This window comes from Phymastichus coffea, unplaced genomic scaffold (genome assembly GCF_024137745.1).
Source record: "Phymastichus coffea isolate CEN01 unplaced genomic scaffold, Cenicafe_Pcof_1.1 PCOF00045, whole genome shotgun sequence".
Classification (NCBI taxonomy): domain Eukaryota; kingdom Metazoa; phylum Arthropoda; class Insecta; order Hymenoptera; family Eulophidae; genus Phymastichus; species Phymastichus coffea.
In genome coordinates this window covers 668387-690788 of record NW_026706856.1, presented here as the reverse complement: position 1 = coordinate 690788, position 22402 = coordinate 668387, and the positions used below count along the sequence as shown (strand labels likewise).

General features: G+C 29.0%; 2 protein-coding genes across 2 annotated transcripts; one reads left to right on the top strand and one right to left on the bottom strand.

Moving 5' to 3' along the window:
* Positions 1–112: 112 nt before the first annotated feature.
* Positions 113–6367, bottom strand: LOC131664814 (probable deoxyhypusine synthase). The gene is made up of 8 exons (XM_058936206.1): positions 4490–6367; positions 2141–2605; positions 1585–1862; positions 1279–1491; positions 1017–1212; positions 820–923; positions 581–706; positions 113–211 (listed from the first exon to the last, which is right to left on the bottom strand). Exons 2-8 carry the CDS (start codon positions 2505–2507, stop codon positions 113–115), a joined length of 1383 nt encoding a protein of 460 aa, XP_058792189.1. The 5' UTR covers positions 2508–2605; positions 4490–6367.
* A 1833-nt stretch (positions 6368–8200) lies between these two features.
* On the top strand, positions 8201–22006 carry LOC131664813 (TGF-beta receptor type-1). The gene is made up of 10 exons (XM_058936205.1): positions 8201–8570; positions 8645–9006; positions 9674–9785; positions 11177–11364; positions 12657–12845; positions 19254–19487; positions 19607–19840; positions 19905–20245; positions 20323–20562; positions 20644–22006. The coding sequence occupies exons 2-10, from the start codon at positions 8922–8924 to the stop codon at positions 20764–20766; spliced, it is 1746 nt and encodes a 581-aa protein (XP_058792188.1). The 5' UTR covers positions 8201–8570; positions 8645–8921; the 3' UTR covers positions 20767–22006.
* Positions 22007–22402: the final 396 nt, after the last annotated feature.

The window sequence follows — 22402 nt, the reverse complement described above, 5'->3', positions numbered from 1 at the left end:
CTCCGAAAGGTTTTCTATATTAAATTAAAATTTCGACAACAATATGTCGATAGTAGGCATTTTAATTCAATGAATATCAAGTTTTCTTTATAATATTTTTTATTACTTTTTTTCAAACACTAGTCACGATTCTCATTTTATAAGAAACGAAATGACGTATAAAAGTTTCTGCTACTAAAAGAGGGAAGATTAGAGATGCTTCGGCATGAATCTGTAAATAGAAAATGTATACCAATTTATTAGATTAATCAAATATATTACAGCATTTCAATAAATAAGATCGTATAAGATCATATTCAATATTACAATTAATCCCTCATTCGTCTTTTGTATTAGTTTTAAAAATATCTTTTTTGAATCATTCGAATTTTTTTATAATTCAGAAAGATCTTTCATTTGAAAAACTCATTTTTCAATTTAATCTATTTTTTCTAATGGTGCAAAACTTTAATGATCATTTTACGAAAATATATTAGTAATTTGAGGGACATTTCATAACTTTTTCGTGTTTTTGAACTACAATTAGTTTAGCAACAGCAAGTTCTCAATTTAGTATTATATTTATGAAGCAACATATCACCTTGACAGCTTTAGAATCTTTTTTTATTTTTCCCCATGAAACAGCTTCGTCTGGTCTTGCTCCACTATCGCTACCGTCATATTCAGGTACAGCATTCACAAAGACTCCAAAGTCGGCACCATATCTCTTTAGTATTTTAAACAAATTAGTTATAGAGTGTTGGTAATATATTTATTTATTTATTTGATTATTTTCTTCAATGATAAATATACCTAAATATCAACAATGTTTAAACTCACCATAAAATTAGCGCTCAAAGCGTGATGTTTGACAATGCCTCCACCTATTACAATCATTCCGCTTGTTACTGCTTTAATTGCTAACGTGTTAATACGCTTCAAATCTACCGAAGAATTGCAATATTCGTATAAAAATCAAACTCAATAGTATTATATATGTCAAACATATGTAAAACAACTTTTGCTCTGATATTTACCAGATAATATATCTATTACAAGCCCAGGATTTTTGCAAGAGTGAAAGTACATCATTTTTCCAAGATTTCCATCAGCCGCAAGAGCTGGGCTGAAAACTGGTATTTTATTTTTAGCCGCCCAATAGTAAATTGAATTGACATTATTTATTTCTTCACCTAGCCTCGTAATAATTTTCGAAGTAGTCCATAAAACTCCCTGAGAAGTATATTTTTAAGAACCTACGTCTTTTCTTTCTATTATTTTCTTACAGAAAAACCTTACCTTTTTTTGCTCTTCCAGCATTTTATCTAGTATTGGTATGATCCAGTCTTTAAACTGAGAATAAGTAGTATTCGTAATAATCGAGCTCTCGGCTATGTTAATACTACTTCCCTTCTTATCAGTTTTACCATAAATATTTTGAGATGATATCGAAGTTAAACACTCAAGCAAATCTTCTTCGATTGTTCGTGTCGTCGTGATGATACAATCTATCTGCAAATAAATCGAAATAGGAAAAAAAATAGAAGATAGAAGTTCAGTATGAAGTATAATGATATTACAATTAGGGATAAGTATATTACCTACCATTCTATGTTCAGCTAAAAATCGTACAGTTTCTCGAACTCCTTTAGACAACATTTCTTCTGCCGTAAAGCCAAGAAATATTGTACAACTATGTCTTCTTTTTATGAATTCATCCATCTCTAAAGTATCTTCCTGGCCTCTCTCTAAAGGTACCCTACGAGCTACCAGCATTCTGAGAATTTCTTCTACAGCTAACCCAAAATTCGTTGCTTGAAACCCCGAGTATTTGTAACTTGAAAGAATAGATGAATAGTCAACGCTGCTGTTAAAATCGTAGCCTGAAAATTCCAATTATTATATTGCTGTTTATTTTTAATTTTTATTCTCGTTTCAAATTATCTTATACAATATCATGTAATCTAAAAATCAGACATAGTTAATTATTAAAACACGGTAGTATTGTATAATAACGTGTACATAACGATTTTATTTATATGACAATAAAGCCCGTATTCAGTAATTACATAATTTACTGCATATTATAAAAGAAAAATATTTTTAAGCAGCACACATTTATGAAATATAACAAAAATTACGAAACTAGAAGCATACTAACCTCTAACTGATGGTATTGTTAAGGGCAATGGAATACTTCGTTTTAATACATTATTTATGAAAAATAACTCTGATGTATTACGGCTAATATTTCGAGTTAATTCCATTTTAGCAACACTTGTTTTATTTCCTTCAATTTCGGCATTTTTTATAGATCTTTTGCTCTTTTTTTGATTACGTATTTTTGAACTTTCTTGATTTTTACCACCTATCTCCAATACACACTTACTTCCTGAATTTTTTTTTAGCTGACTGATATCACAATCTTCTGATTTTAGATTTACTGCAGATACATCTTTTTTCCCCTTAACATTATTTTTTTTTGGAGATGATTGCATTTTCATTTTATAATAAAAATTATTTAACATTCATTAGTATTTGGACATACTAGTATTTGAAGCAGAATTCTAGGTCAAACGTAATTACTTATTTTTGTAATCATATCTGGTATTTGTGTTCGTTATTACTAAAGAAATACGGAAAGTGGATGGGTTAGAAAAATAATTTGAATGAGAGATACCCATATTGGTAAAGGATTTATCCTAATGAAATAATGTTCTATTGATAACAATAATATTTCACAGTTGCAATTTTCTTTTATCTAATAATTTTATTTTTGGAACTAGTGCTCTGCTGGACAGCAAATTATAGCCGTAGTTATAGACAACATCAAGTTGGATGTTTTGGTTCACGTTTGAGCCATGGAAGAGTATATTTTGTTTACTTGTATGTAATTTACTGTACGGCTAAATCGTATATTACTTAAAACAGCATTTTACTTGTTATATAAAGATACATATAGAGTATTTTCAGTTGTGACACTTGTGACGTCTTAAGGTAATGTGTCTTATACATGGAGTTAAAATTTGAATTGTGATTGTAGTTTCCTTTTAATAATATAAATATTAAATGAGATATATTTTTCTTTCGGAATCTATTTTCATAAATATTTTATTTCATAACCTATTAAATTATAATTAATCCTGAATAAAAAAGCTTTGTAATGACTAATTATTTTCCATTAAATGTCAATTATCCCTTCGCGTGCAATAACAATTTATTTTTATTTCAATAATTATCTATATGATAATTTATTTTTACTATTATGAATTATGTCCGTTGGCTTTTATTTATAAAGGCCCTTAGTAAATAAAACGATTCAAAAATATTTTAGGTGGCTAAAATAGTTCAACACTGTTTTGTGTCAAATCGTGTTAATGATTTAAAAGAAAAACGATAGTATTTGTTTCTTACCGTCTTCTTATAGTAAAAAATATATTTTTCACAAAAAATACTAAAAACTTTGAATAATTAAATGTATTCTTTGAAAATAGGCAAGTTGAACAAAAAAGAAAATGCTGATATATACGAATATCATTATTTTATCTTGTAAATCTTTTTTTAAATTATTAAAAAACTGATTGTTCCATTTACTATATATCAGTGTATTATAAAGAACATATATAAAGAACAAAAGAACACATCCTATACGTTTATACACAAATCAGAGTTATGTTTTTCCGCAACTGTATTTCTAATTTATTACTACTAAAATACAACAATTACCAATGGATAATTATTAATTCTTCAAAAAATACTCAGCGAGGAAAAAATTAATTAATAGGGGAACCATACTATTTAAAATATAGATATAACACGGAAAATAATTTTTCATATACAGCATATCATTTATTATTAAAATAAAAATTATATATCTGACTGGAAACAATTAACATTTACAAATCTAGTTTGGTAATATTTTTGTGTATGAGATTAAATATGCTTTAATAGTTTATAAAATGAATTTATTTATGAAATAAGATTCAAAAGGAATTATATACTGCATCCAGTATTTTTATTGGTAAAATTAAACTATAATCGAAATTCAAATTTTATTTCCGTGGATAAGACACAGACACCTTACTTCATACTTCATGACGTTACAAACTTACAACTGAAAATACTCTTTATTCTATGATTTTTACTTATCACTAAACTTAATCTATATGCGTTTTATTTTGATATAAAGAAATTTTATAAAGTGGAGTATTTATTGTAATCAATTCATTGTTTAAGCTTACCACACACCGTAAAAGTGATTATTAAAAAATTTATATCAGAAAAATGATGAGAAATTACTTTTATAAAGATTTTGAATCTTTGTTTGCTCTACTAGTTTACACTCCATCAAGTATAATACATGATTCAACTTTTTATTACATACACGATACGCGTCGCATTCAATAACATGCAGGAACTTGAGAAAGGTAGCTATTGGCTGAGATATTCCAAGATGTGTGCATGTGCATGTGTGTGTGTTTGTGAAAATCACATTAGATTTGTTTCTAACCTCTTTTGCGTGTTCGAGCTTGTATCATTTGTTGCAATAGTGATGTTCCATGTTGTTAATTAGTGCATACATCTGTTCGGATGTGTTTTACAAATAGAAAAAAATTTGATAAGAACTATGACTGTAACAATTCAAACCATCGCGTAGATTATTGTTAAATTCATAGTAGTTTTCTTTTGTTACTGTTTTGTTTGGAGGACAATAAATAGCTGATACTGTTATTGGACCGTTGTTGTCGTATATGATTACACTAGTTTCTTGTAGGTAAATTTCGCTAGTGTGTGCTTCTTTAGTGTGTTTACTTGATTCCGTTTGATCATTTGTTTGTTTTGATTCTTCTGTCTTATTTTGTTTGTTTTGATTTTCTGCTACTTGATTGTTTGTAGTGTTTGGTCTGTCTCTGTTTGCATTGCTATTTAAATTAGGTTGAGCTTGTTTATTGTTTTAATTTATGTCTTTTCTTTTAATCTGGGAAAAAGATTTTGTTTGCTGTTTTCACAATGGACATCCTTTGTAATTTGCTGTATGATTTCCTCTACAGTTTGTATATGTTACTTCTCTTATTTTTTTTATTGGACACTCGCTAGTTGCGTAATATTTTGCACATTTCACACAAACTGCTCTTTTAAAACAGTAATTTTTAGTATTCTTGAATTCTTGGCCGTTTTGATATCGGGGAATGTCCCTTTTAACGTGAGGCGGTTCAAATTGGATTACAGTTTTAAGTGATCGATTAATTTGGTACATTTCTTGATTCTTGTAATTATGTTCAATTTCGACGGTGAATAATGATAATGGTAGTTTTGTAATACGGTGTCGGATGTTTCAAAGTTTTTACTGTCACTTTAACATATGTCCGTATTCTTCAATGGCATTTTTTAACTCTTCAGTGTCGACGTATGGATACATACTTCTTATAATAACCTTAAAAACTTTACGCTGATATGTGTAGAACTGCGTATTTTTTTCCTTAAGTGTGCTAATTATTGGCAGATACTTTTCTGACGCTAATATTTTCAAAGTTAAGTTCTCCTTGACTATGGAATTTAACAAGGATTCTAATAGTCGAATGTTTTCAACGTTGAAAACGAAGATAGGTGATTTGATTGGCACCGTGTTACCTTCTTTTGAATTTACTGTAGTTGCTTCGTTACCGTCAGAATCTTTTTTTTTTGTAGAATGTCGAATTTATTAGTGTTTTGACTCAGCCAATACTCGGGTAGACGTGCTTGTCGGTGTTTTTTTGTTTTGAGTGTATTTATCTGGGTTATTTAGCTGCGTTTTGCTACCAACTATTTTCCACTTATCAGTATTGTTTTGTGTAGGAGTAGATATAACGTTCCCTATCTAGGTGACCATTTTGGCCTTTACTAATCCTTATTCTAATTATGCGGTTTAATTTTAATTTTAACTATCACTTCATTTGATAGGCTAATACTTTAGCTTTTCGGGTAGAGCACAGCGTTGGCACATCTGTTTACATCGATGGTCAAACACTGAATGATTATATCTTGACAATGGAATATAAATGGATTAGTATCTCACCTCCTTTATCTATTCAAGATCATCAACGATGAAAAACCAAATATACTATGTATACAAGAAGCAAACAAGAAGCAAATATATCAGTAACATCTATTAAAGGATACGAAGAAATTTATAAAAATAGGCTTAACTGCGACGAGGCGTTGGGATTTACTTAGATCATCTTCTCAATACAAAAATATGCTTATTTCTATAAGATGTCCGTTAATCTATTTTTTTGTAATATCTAAATGAATAATTGTGCTTGGTACTTCAGATTTTCTCGAACCCAGAATTTTTAGCCGAAGAAACAGTAATTGAAGATTTTATCTCAAGCTCGGAATTGTCTAAACTTGTAATTTTATAAAATTAACTTTATTTTTTAATAAAATATACAATGAAACTTAAAAAGAAGCATGTTACTGTACTAGTATGTATACTTCATAACGTGCAATATAAATTAGTCCATGAACTTTTTTATATTTAATACGAAACGATTGAAATGATGAAAATTTGCGCGAGGAAACGAGTTACTACGTGTGTAATAGCTTTATAAAGTTTATCATACTCAGGGTATATTTCGTTATTTTTCAGGTAGTTAATGCGATGCTTGCTGAAAGAATATCCGTTACGTAAATTCATTATCAGTAGTATTGAAGCAACAGATACCGACATATCTGAAATTGCACATGCCTGAAGCTGAAGTTGGTTTGGATTTCAGAATTGGTTTCAAATTTCCATAAGCTTCTGTTGGCTTTGTTGGTACTTGCTTAGTGTTTTTTTTTTATCTCATCGTCATACAAAACTGCTGTTATATTTTTATATTCCATATCTTAATAATCCATATAACTAATATAAATCAATTTTTCTATATAACGATTGAAAAATTTTTATTTATATCTTCATATTATAGAATCACTTTTCAATACACCTATTGATAAACAAATCTTGCTTTTAAGTTTTTTCTTTATAAAAAATTCAAGTGACATTCAACTCTCTGCAATACATGTAGTTAAAATATTGCTAGACGAAGGCGAATTGTACATTTACAATTCTAAGGTACTTTAAAACTGTTCTTTTTTTCTTTTTTTTTCTTTTAGAGTAACCGTTTTTCGAGAAACAGATTATGTAAAATGTCACTAATTCCTCGATAACCAGAGAGCTAAAATTAATCAAGAGTCGAGTTACTAAAACCAGTCGAGGTACTAAAAATACTCATGCAATTATTATTTCTATGGAATAAGAGGAGTTCATAGTATTTTCTCAATATAATAAATTAAGTTTCATATATATATTGACATATTTGTTATAAATTATAATTGTGACTTAAAGAATAGGACTATGAGAAGATCTCTGCAGAGATGATACAACCAGTTTACATCTTCGACGGTAGGAAAATCTCCAAAAACTAAAATTTTCTCCACGAAAATCTCCGAAAACTAACATTTATTGTAGAATCAATTGGAATAAAACTGGCAAGAACTGGAATAGTATAGGGAAGTCTACTCCAAATATAGACAATAATATACTAAGCGATATATTATTTTCACAGCTAATTTAATTGTACTGGATAATAAGTTATTTAAATTATTATATTGTTCTTAGAAAACAAAAACTTAGCGTATCGATAATTAGATCAAATCCTACAAAAGTATGGAAAATTGTAGTCAGGTCGTATCCTAAAAACAACTTGCAACATTTACACTCGCTGCAAACGTTAACTTTTAGCTGTATAATAAATATATAGACGGTTTTTTTTACTGCTATTGACAACGAATAACTTCATTTCCGAATTTTTCAAACTTTCATATATTTTATAACGAATAGTACGATATAGTGAAATTTGTTAAAGCACTTTGAGATTGTACTTTATTAAAAAATACAAAATCACAATCACATAATGATGGCTTCTGAATTTCATGAGCCTTGATTTTTAATTATGCATACACATACACACACATGATTGAATACATTGATATACATATTTTTTAAAGTTATACTTTTAAATCTTGATGATGTAAAAAAGCGCGCGGAATAGGTTCTTAAAATATATACTTAGTTTTTTAAATAATTATTTTTATTTATTATATTTCATTAAACAGGGAGAATTTGCCTCGCCTTTCAATTCATAGTCATTTTATATTGTTATAGGATTTTCTTTTTCTATAGTGTTTCCACGGTATTGAGAATATTCGAAAAAGTGACGTCATTATTAGGTTTATTATATTGGGATACATTTTTCCATATATATATGAATGATAAAAAATATAAAAAAGCCACTTATGCGGTTATACCGAGTGTCGATAAAACTACATCCTACACAATAAATGCCAAGTGCCTACTGCCGGTGCCCACGTCGAATCGCCGACTGTAGACGATCATGCGCACTGCCTAGAATCTGGAAAATGGCTGCACACTGTTGCTGTTTTCACAGATTACGTCGAAATTTATTTACAAGAACACTCGTGCAGTTAAAATAACGACTGTTAACAAAGAAGTGCGTACAATATAATGCTTCCAACTTGAATGTATACAAATAGCGACTTATAATTGTTTGGTAAGGCTAGATTTACATGGTATGTACTGAGGTTACTACCTTTTTTAATTGTTAATATCCTTCAATTTTCGTAGATCAATACTGGATTTATGGAAACACTCTAATAGCGAAGAAAACAAACTGTTTTTCAAGTTATGTTCTATGTGTTACAGCACAGATTTCTTTTAACCTCATATGAACAGACATTCCTGAGCTTTGTAGTTTTCATTGTACATTTACTAGTGAACTTCCCAAAGCAAAAATTAGGCTCAAAAATGATTATGCTGAACAAGACAACTTATCAGAACCTGTGAAGTAAAAAAATAAACCCCTTAAAGGTTTTATAACAATTGATACATCGCAGAAATAAAAATGACAAAGTCCTTGACATTACTAGTAAATAGCTATGGCTGTTTAATATTTCTCTGTTTATTCTTCTCATCACAATTAACAGAAGGTACATATTTGATTTTTTTACGTAGAGTTATTTATACGTATGTATTAATAAATACAGCATATCAATTATTATTTATATTTTTTTAATATGTACTGACGAATTAAAATATTCGCCGTGTATCCTTACTAACCTTAAAAGAAAAATCATTTTTCCTCTAAAAATTATTTTACTTAGTATTGGGCATAGTTTATATTTTGTGATTATAAAATTTTCGTAACGATACGAGCTTTTCAGCCAGTGCTTGAGGCAAATGAATTGTTATGTAATACAATTAATTCATTAAAACGTACATATTTTTCCGATGCGTAACGTCGAAGTTTACATTTGCGGTATCATTTAATATTGTTTTCAAAGAACGAAAAATAAATTTTCGGCCAAAATCAAGATTGAAAACTAGTTTATTAGTTAAATTAGTATTATATTTTTATCATTTAACGTATAAATTATCATCGTTTGAATGTACAAAAAATGATAGCTAGAATTCTTAGTCCTTACTAATGTTATAAGTTCTAGCATGACAAATAAAATTTTAAAAATAATTTTTTTGTAGACAGTGACAATTCATAAAAATTGCTATTATGGCAGTTAAATATCTTAATAAATAAATTGAATGTAGAAATATTTATTAATAGAAATAATGAAAAATTTATATGTAACATTATTTCAGGTTTAAAATGTCATTGTGACATTTGTGATGATACTAATAATACATGCGAGACAGATGGATACTGCTTTGCTAGCACTAGTTTGGATAAGGAAAAGATCACTTACGCCTATAGGTATGTAAGATGATTAAATTTCTTTATTACGAACACTCGTTACTAATATAGAAACGAGTGGGATAATTTTATGCCAAAGAAATATTATTAATAGTAAATTATAGAAAAACGATCGGAGATGAGAAGTTATCCGCAGATTAGTCGCGAACGATAGTTTTGCTCACAAACATTTCTTTAACATTAAACTTCCCGTTACTATTTTTCAAGTTTTTTATCAAAGGTCAAAAACACGGAAAAATAACAAATTAATAGTTATGAAAATTAAATAAAGTAACGTTTGGAATGGGAAACTAAAATTTCAACTCTTATTTCTGAGAATATGTGATAGAATGAAAAATAAATTCGATAATTTTAATGTACTAAAAGAATAAAAACAATTCAATTTAAAAAACTTCGTTTACATTCAATGTTTAATTGATTTAACATCGAATGTATCTTTTCTATGACAATTTTACCTTAGCTATTGAGAAAAAAGTTTTTATTTAGCTATACAATTTTATTTATCTATAAAAGATTAGTACTTCAATCATACATATTATATAAATAATTGTACATTATTTTAAAAAATCTTTGAAAAATTTACGGAATAAAATCTGGTTGATTAAAGAACCTCATATTTTTAAAACCGATAAAAATAAACAGCATTACCGTGCTCTTCTCGAAGTATTTTGGTGTTGAACGTAAATACAGAATGTTTTTATTTAATCGCTTATTTTTCACTATTAAACTGAAAATATATATTGTTCAGATACATATAATTACTAATTATTACAATAACGCTTCTTTATTGCAAAATTTTTGTATACTACATAATACCCAACATTTACAGTTTCTCGATGAATTTTCACGAATAGTAATTAATAAACAGACAAAAGGAAATTCCTCTTTTACAGACTGATAGTAAACCCGTTCATATCAGCTAATCATTTCCATATTGTACAATATTTAAGTAAATAAATCAATTCTAGATATTACACGGAAACCATAATTTTTTTAAAGAAAACGTTTAAACATATAAATTAATTAATATATAAAGTTTTAAAGTTAAGATTAACATTTGTTCATCTATAAATCAATAACGCAATTTTGAAGAATAAAATGACATCAATTGACAACCTTTAAAACCTTTTTACACGTTTAACTATATTAAATAGATTAAATTTTAGCTTAATGAATAATTGTACAAAATAGAATTACACAATAAATATTTATTTATTTAATCATACTGTAATAAAATATAATATATCTGGACAATTTGATTTTTAATCGTTAATTGGATGTTCGTTCTTAATATGTACTAAGAATTTTTTTAACAATACGACCAATTTAAGGATAAGTAGAATAGTGTTCGCTACAATAAGTTGAAACAACTTGCCTTATGATTGGAAAAGGTGTCTTAATCGAAGTCAATGGTTACCTCCGGAAGCTCCACGCGTGTGTTCAAATAAGCAAATGGATTTGACAAGTAGAATTAACTATACCTGCTGTTACGATCGGGATTTTTGTAACAAAGGCATACATCCACAACTGGCTTCTAGCAATGAATTATATTCATTACACGATTCAGGTACACACGAAGGTTGTGTTAATTTAACATACGTGTGTGCGAAATTGATTGAGAGTGATAAATTAACAATTTTCTTTTTTCTTATTACTTGATTTCTTTCTTTTTGATTATTTCTAATTTTCAAATAATCCCTTTTTTTTAAGCGTGGCTGTTGATTTAATGTACATTATAGAGATTTATAATATTATTTTGAAATAAAAATTTGATCTTGAAGATGAATTTTTATCATAAAATTTTTTTAATATATCAAATTGAAAAAAAAACAATAAAATCAATATGACTCAAAATCTTTTAGAAAAAATTTAACAATATATAGTCTAGTAGAAATCCGATTTCAGTTCTTTATTAGAGTTTTTATTTTTTTCTCTTCAAGCCTATTTTAGACAATTAAAAATAAAGTCTTTGTTTTCTCACTGAAGCTAGATTTCTGCCAGGCTATGGATGACCCGACTTCTGATAAATTCCTTATACGATAAATTTCATTTACTTTAAAGTTTGTCTATTGTTTTGTTTTGTTTAAGTTTTTCTTTTTGATTTTTTCACGGCTATAATTCTTTATAAAAGCCGGTAAATGAAGTTTCTGAACACCCTACTCCTAAAACCTCAATTTTATTCAAATACCGGTTAAACTTAAATAAGTTGAAACAGAGAAGAACTGAATTTGTGTAGCATTTCGTTTTTAAAATTTTTCTATAAGTTAATTTTGAAATGAGGGTTTGAATCAGGGGTTTGTTATTGTTACTTATTGAGTATGAATATTTAAAAATATTTTGAAAAAAATGTTCTATACTTTATTACTTATTATAGGATTTTGCATAATTATAAAAGTAAAAAAAACATCAAATGATTCACAGTTATAAACAAGTTCAATGAAATAAAAAAGTAAATGTTTAATTTACATTAAATATGTTAAAAATTTCAATTAGCAAAAATTTAATGAGTGCTTGGTTTAGTTTATTGAATTGACTAGAGATCAAAATGAATTGGATTTATTATTATTGTTGATATTCTATGCTTATTTGAATTTTATATTTTGGATATCCTTGATAATATCTTGGTGGAATATTAAAAATTGCATAAAATATCATTTCATACTTTGAATAATTCTTTTCTAAAATAAAGTGTGCAGTATGTTACGTTTATAGTTTCAACTTATATCAAAGCACACATAAAAGTTAGTTGATATGCTTGATATTAAATTAATTATACAATTTAAATTATTTAGAACAGCATTTCTAATAATAATAATTGATAATAGTGCAAAAAATACGGAATTGCAGCGTAAAATATTATACGGTTATAAGTCAAAGTAACGTTTTTATTTGGTATTGTGCTGCTTCTATCGGCTAAAAGGTGTGTGGGAAAAAAACCTGAGCCGATGATCTTCTGCATGACGAGTGACTCAATGAATACCACCTTCGTCATTGAGTGCTGCAAAGAGGATTATTGTAATCGCGGCCTGAAACCTCAGCTTCACCCTCGCAACAATGAAGGTACAGTCTGTTACTCCTGTTTTGCCGATAACACTATTGGCAAACAGTATCTTTTCTGTTTAGAGACTGTAACTCTGTTTCACGTAATTGGTACCGGGCACTGTTCTTCCTCTTTATTAATACTGTAGTTCCTGAATTATTATCTCACTTTCTGTATTTCTATCTTCACAATTTCAGCTTCTCCTGTAGATGATCTTGTTTAAACAATTAATTTTTTGCACAGTTTTCCCAGTTCTCACCTTGCCCTTTTCGCATTTCTCTACGTTTCTTATTTTTTTCAAGCATGCTGAACATATAAGTGAAATAATATCTTAGCTATAATCTATCTTATCTAAATTAGTAAGCAATTTAAATGCATTCCGCAAAAGTTCTTGAGTCATGATAAATGAAAGTGAAAAGCAACGAATGTTGAGTTCGAAGACAGAACATATCGTGGTATTTCTACATAATTGATTCTATGACTTTAAATAAATAGTAAGTATTAGAAGCATGATAGGGTGTCAATTACACAGATACACAAATAATACGAGTAGATCATTTTCTCTATTGCAAGCAAGCTATAGTATTCCCGAAGGATTTTGAAACGCTGAATTCAAATCTGGCTTCATAATTGTTCCATCACGCCAAGTTTTTAAGATATCCTAATTTAAAAGTGCAAAAACACCGTTTTTTGACATATTTGAGGTTATGTAGCATCGTAAATAAACTTATGCACAAAAAACTATAAAAAAAGTATTTGAAATTTACCTTTTGAAATTTTAAATGCCATTGAGTTTGCTTAAATATCTTTTCTTTTTCGCCGAGATATCGCATTTTGAAACATATTTATGAATTTCTCAGAATTCGAAAATCCATTAATCTTTTGAAGTACACATTTTTCTATTAGCTTTTTTGCATGAAGAATTTTACTCGAGAATTTTTAGGTTCGCTGAATGCGAATCTGGAACATAATTTTGTTTTGTAAAATTCCATGATGGCGAATTCAAAATGGCTGAATGAAAAATTTTCATTTTGAATTTGCCATTTTGGATTTCGAATAAACGAAATTCTGCTTGCAGATTCACATTTAGCTACCCTAAAAATCCTTGAGTTAAAATTCTTCATGCAAAAAAAGCTAATATAAAAATGTGATATCTTGGCGAAAAAAAAAAAATTTAGGTTAGGATATTTTAAAACCCTGACGTGATGAACAATTATGAGGCCACATTTAGATTCAGCGCACCAAAATCTTTCGGGAATAATATAGCTCGCTTGTGATACAAAATCTTGTATACCTGTGTTATGTATAATATATTTTTTTCAAGCATGCTTGAAAGAAAAAATGTTAACAACGTTGCACTTCTATGCTAAAAAGCCCAAATTTAATGGTTTTTATATCAGCACTCTACTTATCGATTGTTCAAGTTATTAAATAAAATCAACTTGATGTTTATAATCTTTATTTATATTTACGTTTTTTTTTGTCTGCAAAAATTTTATTAGTAAACTTACCATTGCCATGGTAATATATGGTCTCAATATAAGTAGGAGAAAAGCGTAGGGAATGTGCTATATGTTATCTCTTTCGTATAACCGATTTTCATGTCACAAAACATATGGAATTAATATAATAAAAACTGAGCATGTCCATAGTGGATATGTTCTAATGTAAAGCTATGAATTGTATTAATTATATGGTTGTTTTTGGTAGAGATTTGATTACTGTCTTATTCGACGGGCCTTATCACGATTTTTCTAAGATTAAAACTTTTATTTTAATGAAGATACTTCTGTGATTCCTGTCTACGTAAATATAAATGTACACGTAAAATCCATCATAATCGATGCAGTGAAATGTGTTGATAAAAACAAGCATCGTAGGAACAAACAAACCTATCTAAAATAATAATAATCTATTATTTATTTGTTGTATTATGAGCCAACAAGAGATGATTCTTTACTGGATTCAATGTATCATTGAAGAATATGTGACGTCAAGTCCATTTACTAGAATAATGTAAATCGAAAAATATAGTTTAAATTAGTAAAATGCTGTAATCTTGAGATTTTGAGTATTTAGTCTACAACATGTGTCAATGTTTAAACAAGTTCTCCAGGCTTACATTTTTTTCTGTGTTTTGTATACTATTTTTCTTATAGTACATACTTATAAAAATCACACGAAAAACCAATGACAGGTAATTACATCCTAGATAGAAAACGGTTATTCTCTTTCCGGTAAATGTGTAGATATATTTTGTTTTTTTTATACTGTAATATGCATTAATATAACATTTGCTATAATATACCAATTTGTTTAAATATTAAATCAAACACTACTAAGCATAGATATTCCATTTTTTTAGCTGCTATGGTTTTTACAATCAGTAGCTTTTTTGTTTTCAAAATCAGACGAATAGAATCGATTTGTATGAATAAATTACCATTTAAATCGTCAACGACTATAGAAAGACAAGAAATTAAAGAAGAGGGAAATTTTACGTTATAGAATTTGATAAGTTCCAGGGTAGCGGATTCGAATAAAAAACGAATAATTTCAAATCAATGCCTCATAGGATATACCAAAATAAATCAAGCTCGAAAGACATTTGGCATCAACGTATAATGTTCTCAGGTGTTACGATAAGAAAACCTTCTTTCCGGATCAGACTCGGATGTACTCGGTGTGGTGCAACTCAAGCGATGCTCTACGCGGTCCAGACAATAGCCGCTTTATTGTAACATGTTGTAACCATGCAGATTTCTGCAATCGTAACATCAAGAAGCAGCTACCTTCTACTGTATCAGCTGCCCAATCTTCTTTTAATTCAAACCATCATCTCGAAGGAGGTACTCGAGACGATTCACTCGTATGAATATCTTTTAAAAATTGCCAACAATACAAGATGCTGCATTCCCATATATGCGCATTATTACGCGGGGTACATCAACACATCTGCCTATGGCTGGGCTAATGGATGAGTGGATATGGGTAAATGTATGTGTGCATACATTATCATATATGTGCAGTTCCAATCGTTGCTCCTTATATTGACACATTTCTCATGTACCATTTTCACTGTTCTCAATAATTTATGACTGTCACGTTAGTAATTTGCATATACTTTAATATAAAATTGATTTATAAACTTACTTTCTCACAAAAGTTTTATGAGTAAGTCTAAAGATTTGTAGTTTATAGACCCTCCACCATCATACTGTTAATTTGCATTCTGACTGATAAACAAGACAAACAACGAGTTGGGTTGGATTCATTAGTAATTTGATATTATTCTTATTATGGACTTTTATCAATCTTTTCTGCAAAAATATGACAACTTTTTTCTTCTTTTTAGTCATTTTCTAAGCATTATTTCGAGTCATTTTTTTAAAAAACGTACCTCTACCACTTTTCGTTGCATCTTTTTAAAAATGTATAGTAAACCAGTTCAAACATAACTATTTAAAAAGTACTATCATATATGATAAAATTTGAAACCCTTGTGACAGCTAATTTAAATTGAACGTACACGAATAAAATTAGAAAATTCAAAATCAATACCATGAAATGCTTTTGTTTTTCGCAATCGTTAGTTTGCTTAATTCGCTCTTTTGGTAATAATTTTCACATAACTTTCATTCTTTTTTTGGAATCCAGCCATAAAATCATAGATCTTAATATAAGAACATCCATATTTATTTCCATTTGGGATCATTTTATTGATCATTATCACACAAGCGCAAAATAAAATGTGGATTTTATTTTATACGAAGAAATGATATGCAAAAAAAAATATGATTCGGTGTGATATAAGTTTTCCTTTAGCAGAAATTTAGTCAATAATATATAAAAATATATCCTCATAAATCTTATTTGATATTAATACTAAACTAGTTATTCAATATTATGAAATATTATATGTAACACTAACTTAAGTAATTAGCAGTATATTTTTGGATTCCTATCTTACTGGTTACGCATATTTACAAAAAAATGTTTTAACCAAGTTAGACGAGGACCCTTTTGGTTTAGATGAAAAAACGACTTCCGTAGATATGGAATGTAAGTTCTACATTCCTAAACAGTCTTGATATTGGGTTATTATAATAAATCTGCTGTCTGCTGAAAAAAAACCGTCTGTTTCATAACCCCATATCAATTGCTCCATTGGCATATCACTAGTTTGAAATGGATCTCTAATATTCCATATCTTAACCGAATCTGCAGTGTCTTGGCAATAGTTTCACAGGAAGAAAATATGAAAATTCATGTTTCATACCTCGGTCAGATTAGTAACATACAGGTAATTATTTTGTAAAAATTCAAAATGCTCCACGATCGGTCTTGAGCAAGAGGGTGTAAAACGTCTTATAATCGGCCTAATTTCATTTCTAACAGTAGTTTGTATATGTTAATAGAATCATCATTATTATACATACGATGTATTCTAATTGGTATTGTTTTCGGTTCCTTGAAAATATGAAAAATATAGTAAATCTAAACAAAATATGAAGTTCAAAATCAGAACTCAATCCAATAATTTTGTTTGAGATATTTATTTAATTTTTTTGAGATACTTAGAATCTTTTACATCATTTTATATTTTTTTATTGTGTGAAATTTCAAATGATAATTTTATTAGTATTTTGATTTTAAATAAAAAATTGTTATTTCGAAAAATATAAAAAATAACTAAAAGTAAATATGGTTTTTATTTGATCAAAGTACGTATTGCGATTTGTGACTGCAAATGATCGTATAAATATTTTTAAATTATACAATCGCAATAGAGGTTATTATTTATATCGTGGGATAAACTACAATTATTGAGGTGGCAAAAATACATATATCTAAGAGAGTTTAAATCTCAAGACACGAAAAAAATGCTTTACAAAGAATGTGTACAATTAAAAATTTATTATAAAATCAAAACATAAAAATTTAAACATGAAAATATATTTGCCAACGTATTCGGAGAGACAATTGCAGTAGGCAATAAATTTTACAAAAAAAACAGCACATTGCATCATATATTATTCATTGTTTATATTGTGCTTCCATACAATCTGAATAAATATTTATTGATGATTTTTAAATTGCTTGTAATTATTAATAAGCTGGCTTATCTTTAAAATCAACTGTACTTGTGGACTTTTGTTTATACTTTTATTTAGGTAATATCTATATAAAGAGAGTCGTGTGGGGAATAAAAGGGAAATTCGAGGACTAGATTAATGTTTATAAATATAAGGTACGTAAATGATGTATAAAAATTAATTTATCCACAGTACATAAGTTATGACACACGACTCTCGATGTATAGATACAGCCTGATACTATTGCATGATCATACTTTTGCGGCCAATACGAAGATGTATTTGGTTTCATTACACTTACTTTCTTTTTGCTAGTTTTTTATTAAAATTAGCATGTTGCTAAAACTTTTAACAAAGTTAACCATCTATATTTTATGTTTGTTGGCAAACTTTATAAAATGCTTTCTGCTTGTCTTGCTCTTCTCCATTTTTACATGAACATGATTTTAATTGCCTATTTGTGTGAAGTATGCTCGCATTTTTCCTTTTTCATTCTCTCAGAATAAGTAAAACATTACAATATAATACTATTAAATAAATCCTGTGAATTATGGAAGGACGCAACTATAGAAATAATGTGTTATTGTGATTCTTGTCGGTCATAAAAAAAATTACTATACTTTCTGAATGAAAATAAAAATAAAAATGCTATACTTTCATTTTTATGTAGTTTTAGTGGTTATATTTTTATCTTATTACTAGTAATTTGTTGCGTTCTAGAGACACTTTTTGACTGTTCAAAATTAAATTTTTGAGCAATTTAGAAAAATTGTACAGATAAAAAAATACTCAAACTATTCAACTAAATTATGGTAAATCCTCATTTCAATCAGTCAGGTGTCAATTTCCATATGTTATGAACTTACCAATGTATTCTCATTCATAATATGTAATATATTATTTTTAAGCTGAAAGCTTGACCGTATATTATAAACTAGTTGGATGGTAATGAGTGACGTGTTCAAGAAGTGAAAAAAGACAAGATAAACCTCACAATTTCGTGTCGATTAATTATCATTTTTTGGCACCATCTAATTTAAAAAAATCTGACTATAAAGATAATAACTGAAAGAAGACGGCACTTACATAGAAATGGTAGTTAAAAAGAATGTTTTAAGATTCCGTTGTTTATATCTTTGATTAGTGAGCGTGGTGCTTTTAACTAATAAATCAATAACTTTTACTATAATAACTTTAAGAAACTGAGTAGAGAAATGAAATAACGGAATATTTGGGTAGAAAATTTCTGATTTACTTGAACACCTTCATAACCGTTACTTCACTAAGAATACCATAGATCGTATAATTAGTAAAAATAAAATGGCTTGATAGCTTCTGGAAGTGGTCGAGCAACATGGGAAACTTGGAAAATGGCTCTCACAATAGCTCTTCCAATTTGCGTGATTTGCGTGACAGTGATGATCGTCTATAATATACATATGACAAGAAAAAGACCAGCAGGTCGTCATTTTCCCGACGATTCACTCGAGGCTCCTGACCGGCCTATTTTAGGAGGTGTCACCATACGGGATATGCTCGAAATGACTACCAGTGGAAGTGGCTCAGGTATATGTCATTCGCTGAGTTCATACACAATGTTTTAGCAGTATTACTTTTTACTGGCTTAGAATTAAAATAATTAGAGCATACATAAATTCATTTGCTTACCTTGAGGGCTTTTACAGTGGGGCTGCCTTTGCTAGTTCAACGCAGTATAGCCCGTCAAATACAGCTTGTTGAAACAATTGGCAAAGGTCGTTTTGGTGAAGTTTGGAGGGGCCGCTGGCGAGGAGAAAATGTTGCTGTTAAAATTTTCAGCTCCCGGGAGGAAAGATCCTGGTTCAGGGAGGCTGAGATCTATCAAACCGTTATGTTGCGACATGATAATATACTTGGCTTCATTGCTGCAGATAACAAAGGTTTGCTTTGACACAATGGTAGTCTTTTACTGAACATAAATCTATTACTTACTGGCATTTGCAGATAACGGCACGTGGACTCAGCTTTGGCTAATAACAGATTATCACGAAAAAGGCTCTCTTTTCGATTATTTGAATCGCTCGACAGTTGATACCAATGGCATGGTCAAAATGGCTTTGTCGATAGCGACTGGACTGGCCCATTTACATATGGAGATTGTCGGTACTCAGGGGAAACCTGCAATCGCACATCGTGACCTTAAGTCAAAAAATATACTTGTGAAAACCAACGGCACCTGCGCCATTGGTGACTTGGGTCTTGCTGTCAGACACGATGTCATTACTGATACCGTTGATATTCAGCTAAATAATCGTGTTGGCACGAAACGATACATGGCACCCGAAGTAACTTGATTTATACGTAAAAAATGTAAAAGACCGCCGTTATTTAACTAAATCATATTTTTCTTTTTCCACTTTAGGTGCTGGAAGAAACGATAAATATGAATCATTTTGATTCATTCAAAAGAGCAGACGTTTATGCTCTTGGCTTGATTTTTTGGGAAATTGCAAGGCGTTGTAATGTTGGTGGCATTCATGATGATTATCAACTGCCATTCTACGACCTCGTACCTTCGGATCCCACAATCGAAGAAATGCGCAAAGTCGTTTGTACAGACAGGCAACGGCCATCAATACCTAACAGATGGATGTCTATCGATGTAAGAATTCTCTCAATATTTCCTTTCCGAACAACTAACAATAATCTGCTTAAACGCTTTGATAATTATTCTATTGTATAGGCTCTTCATTTGATGTCGAAAGTTATGAAGGAATGTTGGTATCATAACGCGGCAGCCCGGCTAACGGCACTCAGGATTAAAAAATCTCTTGCTAATTATGGCGAAATGAAAGACTTGAAATAAGCAGCAATGGCCAATGTTGCTCGCACAATCTATTGCATTGATTTTAAAAACCCTTCAAGAGTGTACGTTCGTCTTTCAGATGAGAACGACAAAGCGACAAATACCTCGTTCTATTACCTTCATTTCTATTTTTTTTTAATTTTTTTACATCTATATACTTTATATTTTGATCGCTGGTTTAAGCTGTAAAACTCGACAAACATCGACCTTTACTCAAGAGCTCGAAAGTTGAAATAGTCAAGACTGATATATAACTCGAATAATAATGTTCCTTTATGTTCTTCGATGTGGCCCATGCTGTACAGCGCTACTTTTGCCTTAATTATACAAATTCATGCTATGATAAAAAGTAAAACTTGGCAAAATAACATACATTCGAAACTGTGTAAAAAATTTTAATCTCAAGTTTAAGTTATGTTGCTAAAATTTACTAGGCAGCATTGTTTAATCATTAAATAAATTTTAATTATAGTTATCATATATCTTGGGGTCAGCACGCCTAGCATCTTTGATGGTATATTTACAACCAGATGACATTATTATGTTTACATTAATACTAGCTAATTATGAGTATCGCTAATGGTACCTCATAAGAACCATACGGTATCAGATTATTTAGTTTTTTTTTTAATAGAACACTTCAAGTACATCACCAAATGAAGTAAGCTATGCAGATCTTGATACAAATACTTGTCAAACATTTATGTTCCGTAAACTTGAGAGTAAGATTAACGAAGAATATAACTTAAAAGCCACGAGGTTTCTAACTTTCAAATCAAGAAAATCTATTGAAATAATGAAATTTTAAATGACAAGGAGAATACATTAATACGAGCTCTTCTTTTATCCAGTAACGAAATATTTTTCGTTAATAAATGTCAATTTTTTCAATTGTTGACCGTGATTTTAGCAGTAGTAATTTTGAAATACCAAACGATCAAGTTTTCTATTCAAGTTTTTAATGATGTACATTTTACTTGGTAATTTGTAATTAGATTTTTTAAAACTAGATTGTATTAGTTATAAAACTAAATCCAAAGTCTGAAGGAGCTATTAAGCTAGATTTATGTTTATGCATATGCCTATATTTACATCTGCATATAAATAGCTGATAAAGTCGTTTACCTTTGTTATGAGTTTTCGCAGATGTAGTTTTATTTAAGACTACAAACTGTTGTAAAATTGAATTTTAGTGTCTAGTTTTTTACCATTAGTCCCTTATTTTCTCATCCATTTTTAATAAATTGGTCTTAATTATATAATACGACTTATTTTTTTACCTATTTTCCGAAAACATATTCATAAATATAATTTGTCAACTACATTGGTAGAGTTTTTTCTTGAAGAACGTAAAGAACTATAGTTTCTTTCGTTTTCAATATCGTATCGTTCATATTTACAATAAATAGCTTATAATCGTAAAATACACTGCAACTTAGTATATATCGAGAATTCGAGGTTCCAATTACTCTATTTGCTTAAAAGATACTTTTTTCCCCTTCAGAAAACCTGTGAGTTTTTTATGTTCAGATGTCAATCATATTTCATGACCTTTTTCGATAGAAATGTGTATTTTCTATATCGCAACTTCTTTATTAACTTTATTAACTTTGAGCAAGATTATAATCGGCCAAAT